The sequence below is a fragment of the Lynx canadensis genome, chromosome B4, assembly GCF_007474595.2.
Source record: "Lynx canadensis isolate LIC74 chromosome B4, mLynCan4.pri.v2, whole genome shotgun sequence".
Lineage (NCBI taxonomy): Eukaryota > Metazoa > Chordata > Mammalia > Carnivora > Felidae > Lynx > Lynx canadensis.
Genome location: NC_044309.1, coordinates 140,932,773 through 140,959,858, shown reverse-complemented (window position 1 = coordinate 140,959,858; position 27,086 = coordinate 140,932,773). Strand labels below are relative to the sequence as shown.

At 45.9% G+C, this 27,086-nt stretch overlaps 1 protein-coding gene across 6 annotated transcripts in view; it reads right to left on the bottom strand.

The window, feature by feature from the left end:
• PPP6R2 (protein phosphatase 6 regulatory subunit 2) overlaps positions 1-27,086 on the bottom strand; it is an 84,879-nt gene that overhangs the window by 28,642 nt on the left and 29,151 nt on the right. For 5 of the 6 annotated variants that reach the window (XM_030320997.1, XM_030320999.1, XM_030321000.1 and 2 more), the window contains exons 2-4: positions 22,715-22,841; positions 10,428-10,670; positions 3,004-3,190 (exon numbers count right to left, since the gene is read on the bottom strand). In XM_030320997.1, the coding sequence (XP_030176857.1) occupies positions 3,004-3,190; positions 10,428-10,654 (414 nt within the window). In that variant the 5' untranslated portion in view covers positions 10,655-10,670; positions 22,715-22,841. Of the gene's footprint in view, positions 1-3,003; positions 3,214-10,427; positions 10,671-22,714; positions 22,842-27,086 lie in introns of those variants that run through there. The other variant, XM_030321002.1, reaches the window with a different exon arrangement.

Sequence of the window (27,086 nt, the reverse complement as noted above, 5' to 3'; positions counted from 1 at the left end):
AGCCCCGCGTCGGGCTCTGTGCTGACAGCTCAGAGCCTGGAGCCTGTTTCAGATTCTGTGTCTCCCTCTCTCTCTGCTCCTCCCCTGTTCATGCTCTGTCTCTCTCTGTCTCAAAAATAAATAAACGTTAAAAAAAAAAAAGAAAAAAAAAAAAGAATATGGTAGCTCTATAAGAAAAGATGTACAAAATCTATTTCTAAGTGAAAAAAACAATTTGTAGTATTCAGAGTAAATCATTATGTGACAATAAATAATAAATACATATTAATATGTCTTACAGGGGGCGCCTGGGTAGCTCAGTAGGTTAAGCGTCCGACTTCGGCTCAGGTCATGATCTCGCTGTCCATGGATTCAAGCCCCGTGTTGAGTTCTGTGCTGACAGCTCAGAGCCTGGAGCCTGCTTTGGATTCTGTGTCTCCCTCTCTCTCTGCGATCCCCCACTCATACTCTGTCTGTCTGTCTCTCTCAAAACTAAATAAAACGTTAAAAAAATATATTTAATATGTCTTACAGGAAAAGAACAGGAAAAGAGGAACATCAACTAAATAATCAACAGTGGTTGATCTAGAGTATTAGAGGAGACCGTTCATGTGTTTCTGTCTTGTTTAAATTCATAGAAATGTGCTACATGTTTGTCAATATAAGAAATACCTTTAAACAGTGCATTTCATATTATTTTGATGCACTGGACAAGGGAAGAAGACAGAAATATTGTTAAGAAGCAGTAAAATTCAGCAAATATCTGAAAGTAGCAGAGGAATATTGTGAAGCTACAGACAATTATGAGCTGAGATGCAAGAGCCAGACTTGAAAGGTCTTTGGAATTTCTACCACTACCCGAGAGCCACAGTGACCCCCACTACCCATCAGTGACCCCCTCCACTACTGACAGCCAGTGACCTCCCCTCAACTAGCCAACAGCCACAAGCCACAGTGACCACCCCCGACCACTACACGACAGCCACAGTGACCCCTGACTGTCTGACAGCCAGTGACCCCCCCCCACTACCTGATGGCCAGAGTGACTCCCTCACTATCCAATGGCCACAGGGACCCCGCCCCCACCACCACCACCACTGCCCAACAGACACAGGACACCCCTACCACTCCCTGCCTGATGGCCACAGTGCCCCCCTGCCCTCAATCCTCGCAGCACTGTCACTAGTGTGAGGGACTCCCTGTCGCGTCCTAGAACCACTGCCACTACTAGTAGCCTCTCTCACTACCTGCATTACCGCCACTCTTCACTTATGCTCTGACTGGTTCAGAAAAAGATCTGAGGTGAGGTAGTCCTCTAAGATCCCTTGCAAAGCTAAGATTTAAGGTCCTATGAAAGGTACGTTCCACTGAACACTTACAACATGCCAACAATTTCTTCGGGTGAATGATGGTATGCCCTGAAGGTCACACCTTCTCAGAATCCCAGACATACACACAAAATTTGGGTCTGTTCCCTCACCAGATATTTGATGATACTGAACACTTATAGTTAATGTTTTTGGGACGTGATAATGCAATCTGCTCAGCAAAGTCTTGTCCCCTCCTAGAGATATGTTTAAAAGAATTTTTTAAAGTTCTTATATTTTATTTTTATTATGTTTTTAACGTTAATTTATTTTTGAAAGACAGATAAGACAGAGCATGAGTGGGGGAGGGGCAGAGAGCGATCTGGAGACACAGAATCCAAAACGGGCTCCAGGCTCCATGCTGTCAGCACAGAGCTCGACTCGGGGCTCAAAACCATGAACCGCGAGATCATGACCTGAGCCAAAGTCAGACGTTCAACCAACTGAGCCACCCAGAGACGCCCCATAAGTCCTTACATTTTAGAGATATATACCATAATATTTTTTAAAATATTTATTTTGAAAAAGAGAGAGAGAAAGAGAAAGTGGGAGAGGGGCAAAGAGAAAGGTGGGGGGAAAGAGAGGATCCCAAGCAGGCTCCATGGTCTCAGCACGGAGCTCGATGTGGGGCTCCATCTCACAACCATGAGATCATGACCTGAGCTGAGATCAAGAGTCAGGCGGTTAGCCGACTGAACCACCCAGACACCCCACCATAATATTTAGTTTTTAAAAAAATTTTTAAGGTTTAGAGAGACAGAGGCGAGAGACAGAGACAGAGAGAGAGAGAACGCGCACAAGCCAGGGAGGAGCAGAGAGATAGGAAGAGAGAGAATCCCAAGCAGGCTCCACACTGTCAGTGCAGAGCCGGATGTGGGGCTCAAATTCACAAACCGTGAAATCATGACCTGAGATGAAACCAAGAGTTGGATGCTTAACCAACTGAGCCACCCAGGTGTCCTTATACCATAATATTTATTAAAAATTATATGATATCCAGTATTTGTTTTGAAATAATCCACTGGGGATGGTAGGAAGGGATAAAAGGTGAATACTAACCAAAACTAACTGCTGAGGCTGGGGGCAGGCCTAGGACACCACCACACTGATGGCCCTGAAGCACAGGCAGCAGCAAGAACCCACTCTAAGAAGACCATGCTCCAGCTAATGAAATAAATGCACTCACTATTTTTACAGAAGCCTAATGCTAGAAGTTTTCTTTTATCTGCTTTGAAACAGTAAGTGTCCTCGACACATGGATACCTGCCACTCACATAAACAGAGCAGCAGATCTTAGAAGGTGGGCGTCCTAAGAACCTGTCATGATGCAGGTTTATCCCTATTCCTCATGCCTGTGACTGGTCAGGACAAGACATGCCAGCGTGCTCTGGAGTCCTGTGCAGCTCTCAGGGATGGTGGGAAGAGCTGCTTATTCCGGAGCCAGGCTGCAGAAACATCCTCAGAAAGCCACTTTCCTCATCAAATTCCAACTCACACCAGCAGCCCACACTGCTCCACCTGTGTCCCACAGAACAGTCAGAAACACTGTTCTCCAAGCCCTAATGATACAGTTTACACAGCGACAGCTGACAGAAAGAAATGTCAGCATCAGCTATGCCAGCCACCCCAAACCACACAAGCTTGACGGATCATTCACCTGTTCAGTCTTTCTTGCAATGAGGTTGCCAATGGTCTTGCTGAAAAAACTGGCGAGCAGAGGATTCAGAGGCGGCTCGTGGTCCAAGAAGTCGTAAAGAAGGTTCAGCAAAGTCTCATCCCCTCCTAGTCTGTCGTTGATCTGTGGCACGTCACATGTCAGCAGCTCACAGGCTGTGTTTGGATACCTAAGAGGGCACAATGCAAGCAACTGGAGGTGAAATTAGACTTCTCCAGCTCTCAGGAAGCTGCTTAAACGACCAGCCTCGTAGAAAGCAGGTCCATGGGTAAGACCAAAACACTCACAGACCTTGGAACGAAGTAAAAACGTGAATATTCTGTGACCAACTGGCATTTTTGACTACTACAAGCTCAATGTTTTTAACATGCATTCTTCTTGCTCCTCATACCCTACACTCTGGTATCTCACCGTTTCCGACTCTACTGCACTCTCTAAATAAACCTTCTGCGTCTTTTGGCATCTCCTCTCTCAAACCCTCTGCCCTTACACCCACCTGCCAGGGCTCTCACCTCCTGTGACCACACCGTTAGTGACACCAAGTCCATCGTGCACACCCTCCCTCTCCATACCCTTCCTGTCCCAGCATACCAACAAACAGAACCAGCTTGTCTCTAGGCTAAAGAAAGGCCACATCAGGGGTCCCTGGGTGGCTCAGTTGGTTAAGTGTCTAACTCTTGATTGCGACTCAGGTCATGATCTCACAGTTGGTGGGATCAAACCCTGCGTCTCTCTGGGCTGACAGTGCAGAGCCTGCTTGGGATTCTCTCTCTCCCTCTCTCTCTGTTCCCTCGCCCACTTGGGCATGCTCTCTTGCTCTCTCACGCTCTCTCTCTCAAAATAAATAAACTTAAAAAAAAAAAAAAGAAATACCAATATTGATGTACCAATACCAAATGATGTACTATTCACTTGATAAAAATGACCAGATACAAAATAATCTTTATCCCATCACATGTAATACCGTGACATCACTCTGCTCCCTGACTTACCTGATAGACGCAGGGTCACTGCCATTGCCCTGCAATGGGCACAGCTACCCAACAACCTGCCACATCCAGGACACAGCCCACAACAGCAGGGCCAGGAACAGTGCCTGGAGCCATATCCACAAACATCTGGGAACGCAAGGGATCGTCCCATGGAGCTGACTGCCCTAGAGCACATCCGGCACAACCCAGGGCAAGCTCGGCAGCTTCAGGCACATCACCTAACCTCTCTGTGTCATTCTCGTTTGAATGTAGAGGTGCAAGTGCCCACCCTCCCCACAAGGATCAATATAAAACAGAGCAGTGCCTGGCACACAGTAAGCCCCGGGTCAAGGTCAGTCACTATGATCCTCCTGCTCCCGGCAGCCACCTGCACAAGCCCTAACAAAGGCCTGAACCAAAGAGTGGTCACTGTGGCCTGGCTAGTGAGGCCTGGGTTTGAGACCCTGGAGAAAACAGTTGGCAGAGTATGGCAGTCAACCACATGTGGAAGGGGGAAGAAATTGAGAAATCTAGGTCTGGCTAAGAGACGGGTGCTCCTTGTCAGCCCCAAGAAGAGAAAGCACCTTCTAGAGACCAGAGAAACAGGGCCGTGTGGGCAGGCTGGGTGTGATGGACATGAGGCATTCACAAAGAGGTGTCCCAGTTCAATACGCAGGCAGGCCCAGGCCAGGAGAGGTGTAGGCAGTGCCCAGGGAGGGGTGGGAGCAGTGCCCACCTCATGGGATGGTTATAAGGGTTGAATGAGTCGGCTCAGCCCTATGGATGTACACTGTGAGACCAGCATGGCAGAGAACACAGAGGCGTCAGGGGCAGGTCGTCAGAGAAAGCCTGCTCAGAGTCCAGGGCAGAAGGGCCAGGTCAGCGACCCTGAAGGCCAGAGCAAGACTTGTATCACACAGGCAGAGAGGTTCCCACCAGACTGCAAACAACAAGAGAAGATGTACCAATGGCACCAAAGAATCAAGTCCCAAAGAAAAGTATCGACTATTCCTTCAGGAGATGTTTCCAGAGCACAAGGAATGGTCCCAATCTGGTCTCCACACACAAGCAAATGTGCACACATGTGGCAAGCTGAGCTGTAAGGCACTGACCCTCTAAGGTGGAGGGACTGAGATAAAGTACTGCTTTAGCTCGTTCTAAGATTTATGCAGAGAATAGGAACTCCAGCTAAGCATGGCAGATCAAATATACAGGCTTGTCAGCATTCCCTCTCAAATTCCTACTCCAATAACACAGAGGAAAAAAGACAAGAAAAGAGAAGTGCAAATGATCCTTGGCAAGGCCCGGAGGACCGGTGTGGCACACCAGGGAATCGAAGTCTCAGGTGGCTACAGAGGGAGCACCAACTGGAAACCACTGGACACAGAGGCAGCAGCTACTGGACAGGGCAGAGGGCCTGGCTCAGGAGAGGAGTGGGCTTCCTGACCCTCTCTTGCCAGGACAGGACTCAGAAGTTATTCCCAAGGGCACCTGGGGGGCTTAGTCAGTTAAGCATCCAACTCTCGATTTTGGCTCTGGTCACGATCTCACAGTTCGTGGGATAGAGAGACCTGCACCGGACTCTGTGCTGACAGCTCAGAGCCTGGAGCCTGTTTTGGATTCTGTGTCTCCCTCTCTCTCTCTCTGCCCCTCCCCTGCTCATTCATTCATTCATTCTCTCTCTCTCTCTCTCAAAATAAATAAATAAATAACCTTAATAAAAAGATTATTTTAAAAAAAGTGTCTCTCTTTTAAAAGGAAATAAGGGCTGGGGCTCCTGGGTGGCTCAGTCGGTTAAGCATCTAACTTTGGCTCAGGTCATGATCTCATGAATCATGAGCTCGAGCCCTACATCAGGCTCTGTGTTAACAGCACAGAGCCCGCTTCAGTTCCTCTGTCCGCACCCCCCCCCGCCCCTCCCCTCCTGGTGTTTTTTCTCTAAGTAAATAAATAAACTTATTTTAAAAATTTTATGAATAAATAAATATAATAGAAATTTTAAAAATCAATGAAAGGATAAGAAGATAAAATTTGAAGAAGCTTCTCAGATGTAGAACAAAAAGGCCGAGACAAGATATTAAGAGCAAAAATACGAAGAAAAGTATTAATTCAGGTGATCTAACACCTGATTAGAAATTGCAGAAAGAGGGGGCACCTGGGTGGCTCATCTGGTTACTAAGCATCCCACTCTTGATTTCGGTTCAGGTCATGATGTCCTGGTTCATGAGATTGAGCCCCGTGTCAGGCTCTGTGCTGACAGTGCAGAGCCTGCTTGGGATTCTCTCTTTCCCTCTCTCTTTCTCTCCTTCTGCCTGCCTCTCCTCTCTCTCTCTCTCTCTCTCTCTCTCTCTCTCTCTCAAAATAAATAACTTAAAAAGCTGCAGAATGAGATAAGAGGGAAAACCGGAAGGGAGAAAATTATAAAAGAAGCAACACAAGAAGCTTCCCTGTGGGGAAGGCCATGAATTTATAGACTGAAAGGGCCCTGTGGTACCATGGAGTACCCCGCACAGGGACTGACAAGAACCCCAGGGCCAGCTTCACCGTGGTACGAATATGCAGCACTGTTCACAGCTGAGCCGACTGTTTACAAAACTCTCCTTGCTTATAGATGCTGCTTCTAGGACTGCCCTGCCTGACCCCGGGGGTGATCTCACAGTAGCAGGAGACTCCAGGACAACGGGACTAGACAAGGACCGAAGTGCCCCCTGGAGGAGAGAAAACCTCCGGCTGCATCTGTCCGGCTTTGTCAGCAGCAAGGCCAGAAGAGGAGCCAACCATGGAGTCTTCAAAAGGACAGAAAATGGCGTCTGTGCAGAGTCTAAGGCAGAGGGAGTTTCAAACAAGCGTGAACAGAGAACAATGCACCGACAGGCCTCATCTGCAAACATCGCCCTTCACATCGTACTCCTCAGGAGGCTGCTAGAGAATACGACTCCCCACAGGAAGGAAACCAAAGACGATGACGAGGTCCCGGAATACGGAAGGTGGGCCTGGGTTCTCAGAGTGAGGAAGGAGGGAACCCCTCTCCCCTCCAGATGCCTCCCGCTGTGCCAAAACTTGCTGCGCCCCGCGGGGGCAGGCGGGAGGGTGATCCGGGCAAATGGGCTTAGCCAGCTTTCCTGCTCTGACTGTAGCACTGCAGGGTCTTCTGGGGGGTGTCCTTTCTGGGGGCTATCCTGCTGCAGCCCTGTTTCCTACCCAGCAAGCAGTTCTGACTGTGCAACTTGGAACAAGGAAGCCCACTGCCCAGAGTTACGGAACACACTCTCCACTGCACTCTGCAAGTAACTGCAGTGCTGTCTTGACGTCTGTCTGCTGGCTCTTTCATCTGATTTCTCAAGTGGCTGGGAACTCAGCAGGCCAACTGGACAGGAGCCTCAAGAGAAAGACCAGGACCTCCTCATGGCTCTCAGGTTGGACCCAGTGGCCGAACTCTCCACCCAGGGCTACTGCACAAGCCCTACCTGCCTGCTGACTCTGGCTTTATGCAGGAACAGCGGCTGCTGCCTGACCTCAAATTGGCACCCAGGGGCAGCTTCTCTGAAGCAGACATGGCTCCCACACATCCTCCCCTATGTGGACTAAAGTCCCCTCATAACCCAGCCTTTAGTCACGCAGGGGTGAAGCAGCTAGCCATGCTGCTCAGCCAGGTCTGCAGGCAAAGCCCTCGCTTCAAAAGCACGAAGGCCACAGGAGGCGTCGCTGCTGACCCCATCAGGCCGGCCATGACGGGCAGTTGCCTAGAGCCTTGAGATGCACAGGCAGTGCTTCTTGTACATCAACTTTACAGGAGCAGAGCCAGACTCACTCACTCACGTACGGTCTGTGGCGGCTCTCACGCCACATCAGAGCCGAGCGCCACAGCGGCTCCACTGGCCTGCGGTACTTCCTGTCTGCACTTTCAGAGCTGGTGTGCTAACTCCTGGCCAACGTCCCTACTTGTATCTTTCCCATCTTCGAAAACTAATCTTGACTCTACTGCTTTCTTACCTACCACCTCATCCATCTATCCATCCATCCTATTCCTTTTCTCAAAAAGGAAATTTTGGTTTAATTTTAATTAAAATCTAACTTTGGGGCGCCTGGGTGGCTCAGTCGGTTAAGCGTCCAACTTTGGCTCAGGTGGTGGTCCTGCAGTTTGTGGGTTTGAGCCCCATGTCGGGCTCTGTGCTGACAGCTCAGAGCCTAGAGCCTGCTGCGGATTCTGTGTCTCCCTTTCTCTCTGCCCTCCCCTGCTCATACTTTGTCTGTGTCTCTGTCTCTCAAAAACAAACATTAAAAAAATTTTTTTAAATCAAATTAACTTTAATTTTTTTAATTTTTGATTTTTTATGTAAGCGATATGTACACCGGCTTTCAAACTCAGACAGTTGGACAGGGCCTGTAAGGCGGAGCAGCCTCCAGCCTCCCGTGTCCATCCTCAGACCTGCGGTTAACCTCCGTGTTTCTAAATAAAATACAGATGCATTTCTTCATTTGTCACCCTCAGACGTTACAAACCAACCTCCCATGATGGAGGATGAAGACACAGCTCTCCTGCTCCCTGCCCCTCACCCTCTCTGTAAAATCAAACCACAATTCTTAAACCCAGGGCTTAGTCTACCCCGTGTGACTGTGCAGACACTGCTTACAGTGGAGCTGACGTGCTCACTTCGGTCTCATTCGCTAACTTCTCTAAGTCCCCAGAGTCATGGTTTTCTCATAGCTTTGTTTTCTTGGCTTTGTGCTCAGGCACGAATTTTCTGACTCCCCAACTTTCTGACTCTGAACACAAATGTCTCCTGGCTCACTGATGCCACTCCAAGATCCTTCTGCCCCGATCCGGAACACATGGCCCTGCCCCTGCTCCCCATCTTGCCACCAGTGCCCTCTACACAGGGAGACCATATAACTTATCACCAAACAGGACACATTAGAGGTAAGAGGGTAAAAGGGATGGGGGACACCCACAGGGACGCTGAGACAAGGGGCACTGACCAGGCATGTCCCGTGCACAACGGCTTCCATCCGACTTTCTGCAGATGGCCACCACAGCCCTAAACCCGCAGGCTCCTCACCAACAAGCCCCTGCCTCTGTCTCGGGCTCTCCTCTGCCAGCATCTGCAGGGCTCCCTGTCAGAGGCTGTGACAGACCACCCTCACTGGGTGTCCCTAGATTGAATGTCCCCTGCACAGGCACTTCTCGTCACCCTCTCCAGCTTTCTTTTTCTCCTAAGACAAAAGTCAACAAAGACTTCTGTAAAAGTACAGAGAGTAAGTATTTTAGACAGTCTATGTTGTAACTAGCCAACTCTGCCCTTGTAGTCACCAAAGGCTGAGTGTGGCTGCCTTCCAACAAGACTTTCTTCATGGACAAGGAAATGTCAACGTGGTACCAATTTCATGTGTAACCAAGTATTATCCTTTGATTTTTTTCAACCATTTAAAAATGTAAAACTATTCTAGGGTGCCTGGGTGACTCAGTTGGTTAAGTGCTGACTTCAGCTCAGGTCATGATCTCGCGGTTTGTGGGTTCCAGCCCCGCGTCGGGCTCTGTGCTGACAGCTTGGAGTCTGGAGCCTGCATCTGATTCTGTGTCTCCCTCTCTCTCTGCCCCTCCCCTGCTCACACTCTGTCTCTCCCTCCCTCTCTCAAGAATAAACATTAAAAAAAAATTTATGAAAAAAAATTTAAAAGAAAACGTAAAACTATTCTCAGCTTGCAGGCCATACAAAAACAGGATTTGACCTGTGGGCCACAGTCAGCCAACCTAAGACTTTACCACCATCCACTATCTGGCTGTCTACAGACACTGGAACCCGAGGGGTACCCTGTCTGCACCCATTCCCACTGTGTCCTTAGTCCCAGGCTCTGCCACTCTGTCCTATACTCTCATTCACACACCTCTGTCCTCACCCCCAGCCCTAGCCACACCACCACCGCCCTTCTGTCATCTCCTAACATGCTGGCCAAATGCTGAATGGAATATTTTAGGAAAAACTCTGAGAATGGTCAGTACTACTCACGACATGGCCTATTTCCTCTGATCCCAAGTCCCCATGGTCGAGCAGTCAGATGCCACCCACCCCTCCTGACAGGCCATCTCACCAGGCTGGGACCTACTTCCCACCAGTGTGCAGTCCCATCTGCTTCTTTGTCATGGGGTCAGTCTTCCCTCAACACATGCACTCAAGACACTCAGAACACAGCATAACTCAGCACAACTCACGATGAGAAATCACACACACAGAGATTCAGAAATCTCAAACCCCACAAAAACAGACCCCACGGGGAGTGGCCTCCTTCCTTCTCAGATGGGGTAAATGTTTAAAGTGGGCTTTTTTGTCAGAAGCCCTGGCTCTGGCCGTCCTCAAATGCTGCCCACCAGCTCCCTGCCTGCCCTCCCTGCAGCCCTGCCCAGCTCTGGGCCCCCGTCAGAGCCTCGGTACATACTTGAAGCGGACCTTCTCCTCCATGTCCAGAGGTGGGTCCTGTGTGATGAGGCTCACCAGCTCCTCCATACACTGCTGCCTGCAGAGGAAGCCCAGCAGCTTCTGGTTCTGAGCCTTGCACTCCTGTAGGACGTCATCTTCGTCCAGTAACTCGCGCAATGTCACGTCCTCCTTATCCAGCAGCTTGTCGACATGGGACGTGGTGTTCAAGTCAAACTTCCAGAACATGGTGACGGCCACGAAGCTGCAAGCAAAGATTTGAGGGTCACTTCCCCCAAGCAGTGTGAATCCACCCTCAGAAAGTCTACACCAAAGCCCATCGAGTCCGTCCCCGGCACGAGCCAGGGCTGGAGGGTGCTCTCCCCAGGAGCTGCCCTCAACACATCTCCCCGGGTCCAGCTCCAAAGCCGGCAAGAGCTCCCCAGCTCCCAGCGCTGAGCCTGTGCCTTCTCTGGCTTCCCTCTCGCTGGCTCACCTTCCCTGCTCTCCTTTCCCACCCAATGCTGGACATACCTTCAGTGCTCTTACTCTCTTCCTCCACTCCCTGAGGCCAGCACATCCCATGTCTCCCATGAGTCAGCACTGGGGATGCCCCTCCACCCTAAGAAAGTTAGCAACTCTACAGCCCACCTCCTCAGGGTCCCACCCCTGCCTGTGTGAACACTAGGCATCTCTCCCCAGTTGCATACATTTTTAATTTCCTGTATATCACGTTTGACATCTTTTTTTTTTTTTAATTTTTTTTTTCAACGTTTATTTATTTTTGGGACAGAGAGAGACAGAGCATCAACAGGGGAGGGGCAGAGAGAGAGGGAGACACAGAATCGGAAACAGGCTCCAGGCTCTGAGCCATCAGCCCAGAGCCTGACGCGGGGCTCGAACTCACAGACCGCGAGATCGTGACCTGGCTGAAGTCGGACGCTTAACTGACTGCGCCACCCAGGCGCCCCACGTTTGACATCTTAAAAAACCTCTCTGGCTAGGAACAGGCTGCCCCTCCCAGGACCAGCCAATTCTTAAAGACAGCAAGGGGCCCAAGCCAGAGCATCACTGTGATCTACTCCATCCAGAGCAACTACTCCTCTCTGGGCCCACACATCCCAGGAGACAATCTTCCTCTGCCTTCGTCATCCCACAGCCAGGGGCCAGGCAACTAGGGACCACCCCTACAGCTTAGAGCCCACCAAAATAATTCAAACTAGCTGATCCTAAGCTGTTCATCCTGCCATGCCTTATCTTTCCTGTGGAAACCCCAATAAAGGTCATGGCTTAAGTGTTCCCCGACTCCTGTCTTATACCTCCCGACCCCCCTGGGGTTTCCCCATGTGGCTCTGGGTGAGGCCCACACCTCCTATCTCCAGGACTGGACGTATAACAAACTTAGTTTTCCTGAGCCCCCCCTGTGTCTCCTCTCCTGCCCATGCCTGACTCACCATCTCACAAAAGAACACCAGACATCTGGCAGACCTCAACCTAAGCAAGTCAAACTCCTGACAGCTCACTTTGCTTGACCCTCAGCAGCTCTGCTGTCCCCCAGCCAGGCCCCCCCTTTCACCACCCATCCCACCAAATGACCCAGTCTTATCCTTGAAGCCACAATCTCCCTCACATCCACACCCCTGACACTAGGCCCCACACCACAGCCACCTGAGAAATCCCTATGGACCCAGCCATCCCTCTGCGTCACACACCACCCACCCTCTCCAGGCTCTTGCTGTCTTTGCCTGGACAACACAAGGTTTGTCCTGCTCAGTGAGTGTCATAGGGCAGGCTCTGAGGACCTAGGCTGATTTGCAGCAAAGTTTTCACTGTTTGATACAAAATGAAAAACATAAAGCCTGTTATGTTTAACAAAGTTAAACCTGTATTTTGAGATTATGAAGTCTCTTCTTCAATGCTACATCGATTGTTTGCAAAATTATGGTAACGGGAGATGGGATTTATCTTCTCTACTATCTTTAATCAGAAGAATAAAAGACCTCACACAACGTAGAAGCTGCAATTTGTGTGTGTGAAGCCCGCTGCCCTAGGAGCAGGCTCCACCACATCCAGCCAGCCCCCTTTCCTTCCTTTGCAGCCTCTTGCCTTTGCTACATCCAACTCACTTTTTCAAAACACAGACACTTTCAAGTTCCTCTCAACTCAGCCGCAAAACCTCTGCTGCCCATATGCCTACCACTCACCAGGCTGCATTTTACAGCATTCCTCCAGGCCCTCTGGCACTTCCTGCTTTCTCCCTAACCCTACCCTTGCCACAAGGACGTTGTCTTTCTTCCCACACAAACTACACTTTCCTACCTTTATCCTTCTGCACGTGTTCTTGTGCTCAGTCCCTCCTATGCCAATATCCCACTCACCTGCCAGACCGAGCTAAGCAACAGCACAGCCTGGGCTTCCCTCTGGCCAGCACCTGCACTGTCAGTGGGGCCTCTGACTTGCAGCGCAAGTGACTCCACAGTCTGACACTATACTTAGTTTCCTTCTGGGTCCTAAGATCTTCCTATTTCTGTTGTGAGGAATGTAGATGGATATTTGTGGGTGGAAGCAATATACCCTGTGAGAGCAGAAATAATTACCAGTAGTTTCAGGATAACATGGCTGTCTCTCCTAAATGCCCTGCAGAACGACTCAAACACTTGAATAACATACAATCCAAGGAAAGAGAGGAACCACAGGGAGACTCCCGCCCTGCCAAGGTTTTCTTCCAAAGAGGGGCAATTAGAGACGGCTTCTGTGCAACCCGCTTTCAGCCACAGAGTGGGTGAGTGGCTGGGTGGATCACATGATCCCATCAACAAAGGAACAAGTTTTTCAAGCAGGATCCTAAAAAAGGACAGGATTAATACAAAAGAAGACAAAAAGATGAAGACAAAGAAGAATAAGAAATAATAAGCAACAAAAACAAACAGGACAAATGGAAAAAAATGGCAAGACAGCACAGCACACATAAACTTAACCATGTCAATAAGTGCGTTAAATGCAAATGACTACTTTCAATTAAAGACAGAAATAGGGGTGCCTGGGTGGCTGTCTGTTAAGCGTCCAACTCTTGGTTTCAGCTCAGGTCATGATCTCATGGTTCATGAGTTCAAGCCCTGCCGTCGGGCTCCGTGCTGACAGTGCGGAGCCTGCTTGGGATTCTCTTTCTTCCTCTCTCTCTCTGCACCTCCCCCACTCAAGTGCTCTGTCTGTCTGTCTCTCTCTCTTGCTCTATTAAATAAATAACCTTAAAAGATGTTTAAAAAAAAGAAATAGAAAAAAAAAAGAAATAGATAAGATTTTAAAAAGAACTGTATTCGGGGCATTAAAAGCTTACTTTAAATATAAAGATACATGGGGCACCTGGGTGGCTCAGTCGGTTAAGCATCCGACTTCGGCTCAGGTCATAATCTCCCACCCCGTGAGTTCGAGTCCCGCGTCGGGCTCTGTGCTGACAGCTCAGAGCCTGGAGCCTGCTTCACATTCTGTGTCTCCCTCTCTCTGCCCCTCCCCTGCTCACGCTCTGCCTCTCTCACTCTCAAAAATGAATGTTAAAAAAAAAATTTTTTTTTAATTTTTTGCAAATCATATTATCTAATAAATGACTTTTATCTAGAATATATAAAAAACTTAGGGGACCTGAGTGGCTCAGTCTTAAGTATCCAACTTGGGCTCTGGACATGATCTCACAGTTCAGGAGTTCGACCCCCACATCAGGCTCACTGCTGTCAGCTCAGGGCCTGCTTTAGATCCTTTGTCCTGCTTGCTCTCTGTCCTCCCCCATTTCCCCACTTGTGCTCTGTCTCTCAAAAATAAGTAAACATTAAAATAAAAAAGTTCACAGTGCTGAGTAGATGCTCAGGGAAGAAGAAGAAGGAGAAGGAGAAGGAGAAGCAGAAGGAGAAGGAGAAGGAGAAGGAGGAGAAGGAGGAGGAGGAGAAGGAGGAGAAGGAGGAGAAGGAGGAGAAGGAGGAGGAGAAGGAGGAGGAGAAGGAAGAGGAGAAGGAGGAGGAGAAGGAAGAGGAGGAGAAGGAGGAGGAGAAGGAGGAGAAGGAGGAGAAGGAGGAGGAGAAGGAGGAGAAGGAGGAGGAGAAGGAGGAGAAGGAGGAGGAGAAGGAGAAGGAGGAGGAGGAGGAGGAGGAGGAGGAGGAGGAGAAGTAGTAGTAGTAGTAGTAGTAGTAGTTGTTGTTGTTGTTATGGGGCACCTGGGTGGCTCAGTCGGTTAAGCGCCCGACTTTGGCTCAGGTCATAATCTCATAGCTCATAAGTTCGAGCCCCACGTCACGCTCTGTGCCGACAGCTCAGAGCCTGAAGCCTGCTTGAGATTCTGTGTCTCCCTCTCTCTTTGCCCCTGTCCTGCTCACGTTCTCTCTTTCTCTCTCAAAAATACATAAACATTAAAAATGGGTTATTAAAAAAAAAGTTAGACAAGAACATTAGAAAAGGAAAAAGAACAGATAAATATAATAACCCAAATCCATGAAATAGGACATTTTAATAGTGAGATTAACTAAAAACTGATTATTTGAAAAAATAAGTAATTACTTAAGTACTCTCACTCCACACCTGCAGGACTGGCCAGGTCATTAGCAGAGCTGGCGGCACAGGAGGCAAAAGCCTCACACACTCCCGACAGGAGAGAAGACAGGCGGCTGCTGTGGGGCGCTCACCCAGCGATCCCACTCCTACCTACACATCCCAAAGGAGCGGCAGGACCCCACACAAGGATGAGGTGGCAGAGAAGGAAGCAAACTGGGGAGTCACACACAGGGACTGAGAATTAGAGGGACACATGACAGCATGGATTCCTAAAAGGATGACGCTATACGAGAAAACATAAGAAACAAATCAGGTCCATAATGCAATCCACCCCTTTAATTTAAACTACACACAATAATAAAAATTTTTAAAAAGACCCCCCAAAAAATAAATAAAAGTAAAATAAAATATATGTACACCCCACAACAACATGCATTCCTAGGAACACAGACACAGAACAGGGTATCCAATGAACACGTCACAACGACTGCTCGTAGGGAGAGACGGAGATTGAAGGAAAAAAACAGCCGAGGGAGCCAGGCCGCCTGGACCCGGAGCGCACCCCCAAAAAAGGGAGAGAGGGACTGAGAACGTCATGCTTCCGTGAACCCTGCAGAGCATCCCCTGCCCCCCGCAGCAGTTGCAGGGTTCTCTCTCACAGAGTCCACAGGCGGGTAGGGATGCTCAGTGTTCCCCAGCAACCAGGAGCCACAGAGGTCCCAGGTCAAATCTGCACCTCATCACTGTTCCTACATGGCTGGGGATTTTACTTGTTTTCTTGTATTTTTAACTTGTTTTGGGAGATCTCACACATGCCTAACTATAGCGAGAGCAGTACAACGATCCTCCTGTGCCTCTCTCTCAGCCTCAACACAGATCCACTCAAGCTCACTTGCTCTTATCCAGACTGCCTCTTAACCCTGCCCCCTTAGAGGTTCCCCAGACATCACCATGTCACTGCCCAGGCTACTGAGATATCTCTCCAGTATTATTAACTCTGTCATTAAGTCCTTCCAGGTATCTAGGAGCTCCCCTTCATGGAGCAGTTGGCTTGTTTTTTCCATATGAGGGCACAGGCAGTGTCTCGCCAGCAGGTCCACTCACAGAGGCACTGAGGTGCCCACTGCACTATCCCCCACTGATGAAAGGGGTCATCGATGGCACTCTGTGTGAAGCCAGCACAGCAAACACAGGAGTCTGCACACAACAGTCCATGGACCACAGGTCCCCCTGTGGGTGGGACAGGTCATACATCTTATGCATTCCATCACAGACTACAAACAGAACAATCTGTACAACAAATAAAACCAAAACTAAACCAAAATCATATTACCCACTTGCTCATAATTTATAATTTGAAATAACAAACTAATTTAACATCCACTTGTTTACTTCTAAATTATAAAACAGAAAGTTTAGTAAGGTTATCTACCCTGTAAGAAGAGTAAGACATTCAAGGGCTTCTGAGAACTCACCCCATTTAAGAAATCAAGTGTACCAAGTCACCTATTCACTGAACCAAGCACAAGGGACCTGTCTGAAAAGCTGGCCCAGCTCCATAGTTCCAAAACATTGGGCTTTTGCGGGCAGGTAAATTTTTTTTCTTTTAATTTAGAAAAACAATGGGGGGGGGGTTCTGGGGGCTCAGTCAGTTGAGCATCTGACTCGATTTTGGTTCAGGTCACAATCTCGCAGTTTGTGGGTTGGCTCTGCACTGACAGCGTTTAGGATTCTCTCTTTCTCTCTCTGCCCCTCCCGTGCTCCCCCACTCCCACAGAATGGATAGACAGAAGAAAGAAGGGAAGGGAAAGGGAAAGGGAAGGGGAAGGGGAAGGGGAAGGGGAAGGGGAAGGGGAAGGGGAAGGGGAAGGGAAAGGGAAGGGAAAGGAAAGGAAAGGAAAGGAAAGGAAAGGAAAGGAAAGGAAAGGAAAGGAAACCAACAAAGGGTTGCCAACTTTTCAATTTGGTCAAACAAGGAGGGAGGGAAGAGAGAGTGAAGACACAAAGGAAAAAACGAAAGGAAAGCAAAGGATAAATTATCATCCATAATTACCTTAATTGCAGGTAACAATGACTTTTTAAATATCAAAAAAAAAAAAAAAAAAGGAAAGCCATAATCTCAGTATTAAGGATAGCATTTCACTTCAAAAAAATAATAACTTTTTTAAAGTTTATTTATTTGAGAGGGAGAACACGAGGTGGGGAGGAGCAGAGAGAGAGAATCCCAAGCAGGCTCCGCCCCGTCAGCACAGAGTCCAACATGGGGCTCAATCCCACAAACCATGAGATCATGACCTGAGCCAAAATCAAGAGTCAGATGCTTAACTGACTGAGCCAACCACGTGCCCTTGATTCTGGAACTCTTACTCAGATTACAGTACATATGTGGCTTCCAAAGGTTTCTGGTATCCCAGCAATTGTGCACTACTCTGCACAGAGATGCTAGCATCTTGTCAGTTGGCACTTACCTACATGGAAGGTCATAATTTTCCTTCCCTAGATGACTGAAAGACCCACCACTGACAGCATCTTTAGGACAAATAATTGGCTCATGAACTGGCTTGAGACGTCTCTGGTATTCACAAAGTATCAACACAGCCCAAGGGTCCCTGGCACACCCTGACAAGGCCCTGCACAGTCCATCTGCAATGTCAACCAAACTGTTACCAAAATCTTCTGGATGCTTATCCAACATTTAAACAAAAGGAACCTGAAATTCTTTATTAACTTTTACAGGTTAGCATAACCATCACACAGAAGGTAGATTCTAAAGAGAAATGTTGCCCATATGAACCTATATAGTTCCATGAACAGAGCTCTCCAGAAAAAGAACGTTCTGTGGTAGAAACTGTTCTTAAGAAAAACTAGAATCCAGAATGCACCCTGTACCCATCTGGCCACAAATCAATTGGGTTTTTGTTGTTGTTGTTTTAATTTATGATCAAAGCCCTGGCTCTGCTGTATGACCTGAGGCCAGTTATAAGACCTCTTATGCCTTGGATTCCACCCCTGTAACCCAGGGATGATGAGCATCTCACAGAGCTACTGTGAGGGCTGACTCCAGAACAGCGGCTGGCACATTTTACCCTCATGGATTCTGACTGCAAAGAAGAGAAAGAAACAAATGAGGTCACCTTGCCACAGAAGACAGATTCACAGTGGCCAGAGAGGCACACGCCTCTCCCAACCCCACCTTCGGTGGCATCACACTGCCCACTGAAATCAGACATGATGGAAGTATTTGCACTATAGAAATCGACAAATGCTTCAAACAACAAGGTTTTTTTTACTCTTCCAGAAAGCCAGTTGTTAAACATTTACCAATGTACCACTGGAATTCTGTTTAGCCTAAAAAAATGGCAATTCGAGTCCATGGAGAGCAGTAATTTTTGCCCAATCAACAAATGACACCATGTCTATAATGGACACACTGCACTGGAAGAAAGATCAAAAAAAGGGTCTGGGGCGCCTGGGTGGTTCATTGGTTAAGCAACCGACTCTTGATTTTGGCGCAGCTCATGATCTCACAGTTCGTAAGGTCGAGTCCCACATCAGGCTTTGCGCTGATAGTAAGGAACCTGCTTGGGATTTTCTCTTTCTCTCTTTCTCTCTCTCTCTCTCTCTCTCTCTCTCCCCCTCTCCCTCTCCCTCTCTCCCTCTCCCTCTCTCTCTCTGCCCCTCCCCTGCTTATGCTCTCTCTCAAAAATAAACAAACTTAAAAAACTTAAAAACTTAAAACTTAAGTTTAAAAAACTTAAAAACTTAAAAAAAAAGAGTCAATTCTAAAAAAGGATTGGGGTTGAAGGAACAGATGAGCAAAAACAGAAAATCAGAAGAGAAGAAGGATGCCTGGGTGGCTCAGTTGGTTAAGCGTCCCAACTCTTGACTGCAGCTCAGGTCATATCTCACGGTTCATGAGGTCAAGCCCCAGGCGGGTTCTTTGCTGACACCACAGAGCCTGTTTAGGATTCTCTCTCTCCCTCTCTCTCTCTCTCTGCCCCTCCCCTGTTTGTTCTGTCTCTCTCTTCTCTCAAAATTAAATATTTTTTTTAAAAGCGAAGAGAAGAAATAACCACAAAGGTAAATTAAAATGACTGTAGAAGAATAATTTACACAGATCTATGCAATGCATTCAAAGCAAGTTGCAGCCACCTGAGACTGTCAGAAACACACTGTGCCAGCCTGCCTCTTGGAACAGGGCCTGGGCTCCACAAGCTGAAGCTCAGAGGGGCTAACTGAGTGACCAGAGTGTGCACCTTGCCTTCTGTCCCAGCCCTTCTCTTCACTATATATAATTCAGTATGAAACCTATACGTGAAATTCTTAACAGTGGATACTGCATTCCGGATTTCTAGAAGTTCTATTTGTTTTGTTTTTCAAATATTATAGACCACTTATTATACTTTCCTACAGATATTTTTATTTTTTTAAATACTTATTTAAAAATAAACAGCATGCTTGTGTTGAGAGTTTATTTCTGATAATTCCAAAAATGAAGTCTTGGAAGGCTTCAGATTTTGGGTTTTACTCATGGTGCCTTATTTCCTTGTGTGCTTGGTCAGTTTGGTCTGTGCACAAATCCACGTCCTTAAAAAATATCTATAGGGATTTTTTCACATCTTAGGATAAAGGTAACTTCCTCCACAGAGGTTTTATGTTTGCTCCTGCAGGACGCCTGAAGGCATAAATCAAACCAGAAAATCTTAAACTAAATTTGTGCTTGACTTCCCTGAACTACAGGTAATGTGAACCTAGGTTATAAATCCTCACAAAGGCTAACCCATAGCTGCAAGCATTTCCCCCCCCCCTTTTTTTCCTGCTGTGTTTAACAGTAAAAGACAACCAGGTGGTAGTAGGGAGGGATAGAGTGAGGTAGATCTGCTTCTAGTTCACTCTTGCTCTGAGGATAGAGCCTTCAGAGCCCCTCTCACACGGGGAGAGTCTCCTTTGGGCTCTCCACCTTGAGAAGACTGTGGATCTTAACTCCTACTCTTCCTACCCTACAAGACCTCTGAAATCAAAGTCCCACTTTGTCCAGATCAGCAAATGCCCTCGGAGCAAAGGCAGACCCTCTAGTGCTTAAATTATCTGGGTTCTTACTTTCTGGTTTTGGTCTAGAACTTCTTTGTTATATTCTCACTTGTTTGTTTTTGTTTTTTCAATCCAACGCTTGTAGTTGTTTTCCAAAAGGTAGGGGGTGGGAGGTTAGAAGGCAGTCCAAATGAACTAGCTCAACATTTATCAAAAACATTAGGGATGCCTGGGTAGCCCAGGTGGTTGAGCATCCAACTTCAGCTCAGGTCAGTCTCAAAGTTCATGAGTTTGAGCTCCTCATCAGGCTCGCTACTGTCAGCGCAGAGCCTGCTTTGGATCCTCTGTCTCCCTCTCTTTCTGCCCCTCCCGTGCATGCTCGCTCGCTCTCTCTCTCAAAAATAAGTAAAATATTTTTAAAAAATTTATCAGTAACACTGTTGGGAGTTTTTACCAGATATACCTGATACACAATTCTATACTGAAATTTATATTCGCTTAACACTTTGACGTACTATTCCTCTCTCTATTGGCTTCTACTCATGCTAATGTGACATCTGTTGTCAACCTAACAGATGTTCTTTTGTAGGAAATCTATCCTTTACCTACAGCTTAAGAGCTTTTTGTCTTTGTTGCTACATGATTTCAATATATAGGTGTGGGTTTCTTTTTGTTTATACCACTTGGTACATAGTGTGCTTCTAAATCTGTGGATTTATCTCTCTTATTAGTTTCTGAAAAGTCAAAGCTATTAATACTTTGAACAATGCCTCTCTTCCATTTTCCCAACCCTTCCATTCTGGGATTCCAACTACACATTTATGACACATTTTTATTCTATCCTCCGTCCTCTTATCCTCGTTTTTCCATTCCCCATCTCTCAGTGCTGCTGGTAATTTCTTCAGACATATACTACAGTTCACAAATTCTGTCTTCAGCCACATTTAATCTGTTTAATCCACATACACTGAGTTTTTAATTTCAACATCATTTGCATTTCTGAAAGTTCCTCTCGGATCATTTTGCTACTTTGCTTTTCATTACTAATTTGTATTCTGTTTTGTATTACTTCAAACACTCTATACTGCATCCAGTTATTCAATCTGCAGGCCTTGGGGCATCTAATCATGCTAACTTCTTCCCAGGGGTGTGTGAGTTCTGACTATTAAGTTCAAGTTTGCTTAAATTTACTCTATAGAGGGGCGCCTGGGTGGCTCAGTCGGTTGGGCAACCAACTTCACTCAGGTCACGATCTCACAAATCGTGAGTTCGAGCCCCGCATCAGGCTCTGTGCTGACAGCTCAGAGCCTGGAGCTTGCTTCAGTTTCTGTGTCTCCCTCTCTCTCTACCCTTCCCCCACTCACATTCTCTCTCTCTCTCCTTCAAGAGTAAATAAACATTAAAAAAAAAAAATTACTCTATAGAAATCCTGAGGGCCAACACTGAGTATGCTTTCTTCTGAAGAGGACTGGTTTTCTTCAGTGAGGAACAAAAGACAGCCATCACAATGCTCATTGTTCATATTTTTTTTAGTTTTTTTTAATGTTTATTTATTTTCGAGAGAGAAAGAAGGAGAGCTTAGGGGAGTTAGGGGAGTGGCAGAGAGAGAGAGAGAGAGAGAGGGAGGGGGGAGGGAGGGACAGGGAGGGGGGAGGGAGGGAGAGGGAGGGGGGAGGGAGGGAGAGAGAAAGAGAGGAGACCCAGAATCTGAAACAGGCTCCAGGCTCTGAGCTGTCAGCACAGAGCCCAACACGGGGCTCCAACGTGGGAACGGTGATATCATGACCTAGGCTGAAGTCAGATGTTTAACCTACTGAGCCACCCAGGTGCCCCTCATTGTTCCTTTTTAAAATTTTTTTCTCTATTAGCCTTTGGAGAGTTATCTCAGCTTTTTTTTTTTTTTTAATTTTTTTTTTTCAACGTTTATTTATTTTTGGGACAGAGAGAGACAGAGCATGAACGGGGAGGGGCAGAGAGAGAGGGAGACACAGAATCGGAAACAGGCTCCAGGCTCTGAGCCATCAGCCCAGGGGCTCGAACTCACAGACCGTGAGATCGTGACCTGGCTGAAGTCGGACGCTTAACCGGCTGCGCCACCCAGGCGCCCCGAGTTATCTCAGCTTTTAATGCACTGAAGTGCTCACAAGAGATCACATTTATTGTGGGGCACCTGAGTGGCTCAGCCGTTTAAGGGTCCAGATTTGGCTCAGGTCATGCTCTCACAGTTCATGAGTTTGAGCCCCATGTTGGGGTCTCTGCTCTCAGTGCAGAGTCCGCTTTGGATCCTCTGTCTCCCTCTCTCTCTGCCCCTTCCCCCCAAAAAGAAATTATATTTGTTGCAATTTACTCAGCATCTAACTGGATTGCAATGGTGAGCCTTTTGACAGCATCTTACACTGCAGGAAATCAAGTCCTCTCCTCAATTTTCATGTTGTAAGAGGAGTGTATGTTCTGGATGGCAACTGTGACAGTGTCTGTGCCCTGTCTCATGTGTTCCCCCGAAGTGAGAATGTGCCTCACTACACACGACTCTCCCTGTTTTTTTGTATTAGAGAGACTAAGTGACTTTTCCACAGCAGAGCAATTAAAACCAGATACAGAAGAATCAAAAACAACCAAAAGACAATAATTATACAACACCTTCTAGGCTAATTTTGCTGTCATCCATCTTTGAACTTCCACTTATACAGTATATTTACATAAATTACAAAAAAGAATTAAAAAGGAAAATTATCTTACCTTCTATGAAAACTTGTTTATGTTTGAATTCAAACAAAATATAAAAACATTTGGGTTTTTTTTCTTGGACTATATGCAACTTTAAGAAAGATTTTTTCATTCAGTGGAAGATTTATAATCTCTTCACCTGGAAAATAAGAAAAAAAAACTTATTTTAAGTTCTGCCTTTGTTAAGTTAACTTACCAAAACAGTAGAGGAAAGGAAAACAAAAATCAGAAATTTTACTTAGTATTCAAATTATCAGATTTTACGATTATTATCATCAAATTATTTTATGATTAAGGAACTAAAAATTCCCTTGTCTTTGCTCGTGTTAGAGAGAATGGAATTGATGATACAACCCATTCTACATCTGGATAACTAGTGCCATGGTTTGAATATCACTCCAAAGAATCCATATGAGAAGGATCTCAATGAAATTGTCCAGTTTCATAACTATACATTAATACCACCTCACTCTCCACCACTCCCCCATTGGTTCTCTCTCTCTCAAAAAAAAAGACACGGGGCGCCTGGGTGCCTCAGTTGGTTAAATGGCTGACCCTTGGTTTCGGTCAGGTCATGGTCTCAGGGTTCGTGGGTTCGAGGCCCACATTGGGCTCTGCACTGACACTGTGGAGCCTGCTTGCAATTCTCTCTCTCCCTCTCTCTGCCCTTCCCCTGTTCACACTCTCTGTCTTTCAAAATAAACAAATAAACTTGAAAAAAAAACTTTTTTTTAAAAAGACAATAAAGTTGTGCTAAGCCACAAATCAGTGTTATCATCTTCTAGATAGGTAACTCTTTTTACATTTGGCACTTTAAATTATTAAGCTAAATAATTCAACATTGGCTTTTCAGCACTTTATACAGTTTTCAAAGTACAAAAGTATTTCAGTAAGACTGACTTTAGGCCTGTTTATTCTAAATTTGAACCAGTGTTTATTAGAATATATTTATATTTAACTGGGGGAGGGGGGTTGCCTATTTGCTATTGTTTTTTATTTAATTTTGTTTTCAACTTATGTAAAATATTTACATGGTTGCAAAGTAAAAAAGTACAAAGAGGTGTCCAGCTACACGGACCCAGTCACTGGAGAGGTATTGGCAGTTCCAACCCAGGCAGACAGAGCACCACGAGGTACACAGCAAACATCCCAATAAGGCCCTGCCAGCAGAGTAAAAATTACAACCTGGAGCAAAGGCCATAGCCAAACACAAAGTTCAAATCCAAAATACACTACTCAAAGAGTAAGGCCAAGCCTGACAGGATCAAAATGATCTTCCAATAACTTAACCATCTGCCAGAACAAAACTCAAGATCATAATCCAGATACCAACATATAAAAAAATTATTAGACATACAAAGCAGCAGAAAATGTAACTACAATTTTTTTTTTTTTTTTTTTTTTTAATTAAAAAGCAGCTAGGAGGCACCTGGGTGGCTCAGCTGGTTAAGTGTCTGACTCTTGATTTTGGCTCAGATTAGGATCTTACTCATGGTTCATGGGATCGAGCCCCACATTGGATGTAGAGATTACTTAAAAGTAAAATCTTAAGAAGGTTTTTTTCTCATACTACCCAAAGCAATCTACATATTTAATACAATCCCTATTAAAAAAACACTAGGATTCTTCACAGAGCTAGAACAAACGATCCTAAACTTTGTATAGAACCACAAAAGACCCCGAATAGCCAAAGCAATCTTGAAAAAGAAAACCAGGAGGTGCCTGAGTAGCTCAGTTGGTTGAGTGTCCAACTTCGGCTCAGGTCATGAATTCGCGGTTCACGCGTTCAAGCCTCGCATTGGGCTCTGTGCTGACAGCTCAGAGGCTGGAGCCCACTTCAGATTCTGTGTCTCCCTCTCTCTCTGTATTCCTCCCACCCCCAAAAATAAATAAACATTAAAATTAAAAAAAAAAAAAAAAGAAAGAAAAGAAAATCAAAGCTGGAGGCATCACAATCCTGGCCTTCAAGATGTATTACAAAGCTGTAATCAAGACCATATGGTACTGGTATAAAAGCACACACTTAGATCAATGAAACAGAATAGAGAACCCAGAACTGGTCCCACAAACATAGGGCCAGCTCGTCTTTGACAAAGCAGGAAAGAATATCCAATGGAATAAAGACAGTCTCTTCAGCAAATGGTGCTGGGAAAACTGGACAGCGACATGCAGAAGAATGAACCTGGACCACTTTCTTACACCATACACAAAAATAAACTCAAAATGGATGAAAGACCTAAGTGTGAGACAGGAAGCCATCAAAATCCTAGAGGAGAAAGCAGGCAACAACCTCTTGGACCTCACCCACAGCAACTTCTTACTCAACATGTCTCCACAGGCAAGGGAAACAAAAGCAAAAATGAACTATTGGGACCTCATCAAGATAAAAAGCTTCTGCACAGAGAAGGAAACAATCAGCAAAACTAAAAGGCAACCGTTGGAATGGGAGAAGATGTGTGCAAATGACATATCAGATTAAGGGTTAGTATCCAAAATCTGTAAAGAACTTATCAAACTCAACACCCAAACAACAAATAATCCAGTGAAGAAACGGGCAAGAGACATGAGTAGACTTTTCCAAAGAAGACATCCAGATGGCTAACAGACACATGAACAGATGCTCAACATCACTCATCATCATGGAAATACAAATCAAAACCACAGTGAGATACCACCTGACACCTCAGAATGGCTAACATTAACTGCTCAGGAAACAACAGATGTCGGCGAGGATGCGGAGAGAGAGGATCTCTTTTGTGTTGCTGGTGGGAATGCAAACTGGTGCAGCCGCTCTGGAAAACAGTATGGAGGCTCCTCAAAAAATTAAAAATAGGGACGCCTGGGTGGCTCAGTCAGTTGAGTGTCCGACTTCAGCTCAGGTCACGATCTCGCGGTCTGTGAGTTCGAGCCCCGCGTTGGGCTCTGGGCTGATGGCTCAGAGCCTAGAGCCTGGAGCCTGCTTCGGATTCTGTGTCTCCCTCTCTCTCTGCCCCTCCCCCGTTCATGCTCTGTCTCTCTCTGTCTCAAAAATAAATAAACGTTAAAAAAAATTAAAATAGAACTGCCCTACAACCCAGCAATTGCACTACTGGGTATTTATCCAGAGGATACCGGCGTGCTGTTTCGAAGGGGCACGTGCACCCCAATGTTTATAGCAGTGCTATCACCAATAGCCAAAGTATGGAAAGAGCCCAAATGTCCACTGACAGATGAATGGTTAAAGAAGATACAGTATATATATATACACACATATATATATGCGTATATGTGTGTGTATATATACATATATATGTATGTATATACACATACATACAATGGAGTATTACTTGGCTATCAAAAAATGAAATCTTGCCATTTGCAACAACGTGGATGGAGGGTCAGAGAAAGACAAATGATGACTTCGCTCATATGTGGAATTTAAGATACAAAACAGGAACAGAAGGGAAGGGAAGCAAAAATAATAAAAAATAGGGAGGGAGACAAAACATAAGAGACTCTTTAAATACAGGGAACAAACAGGATTGTTGGAGGGGCTGTGGGTGGAGGGATGGGCTAAATGGGCAAGGGACTTGTTGGGATGTGCACTTGGTGTTATAAGTGGGGGATGAATCACTGAATTCTACTTTTGAAATCATTACTGCACTATCTAACTAACTTGGATGTAAACTTAAAAAAAAAAAAGAAGAAAGAAAAAAAGATACACTAAAAAGAGTTGAAAAATCAAATTTCTAGAAAATGGTGGGAAAGTTTCCACTACACTGTATATAAGAATTTGTAGCCTTATTAGTAACAGTCATCATTAATAAAAATTAATATGATTTATTTTTTTTAAATATGAACAAATCAGGGGTGCCTGGGTGGCTCAGTCAGTTAAGCTCCAACTTCAGCTCAGGTTATGATCTCCCGGCTGGTGGGTTCGGGCCCCAAGTCGGTCTCTGTGCTGACAGCTCAGAGCCTGGAGCCTGCTTGGATTCTGTGTCTCCCTCTCTCTCTCTGCCCCTCCCCAACTCGTGCTCACACACGCTCTCTCACTCTCTCAAAAATAAACATTAAAAAAAATTTTTTTAAATCATCTCATCTCAAAAACAATTTTTTTAAACAGCTATTAGGAAATAAATAAATAGCAGCTATTAGAAACAGACCATAGGACGTCTCAGATGATAGACTTACCAGAAATACACCTTAAAGCAGCTATAATAAATATGTTTAAAGACTTAAAGGAAAAGATAGTGATAATGAGTGAAAAAACAAAATTTCAGAAATAGAGATGGAAAGAAACAGAAATTACACAGAAAAACAAACGATTTCTAGAAATGAAAAGTAAAATATCTGAAATAAAAATATATACTGGATAGATTTAATAAAAAACTGAGACTGAAAAAGA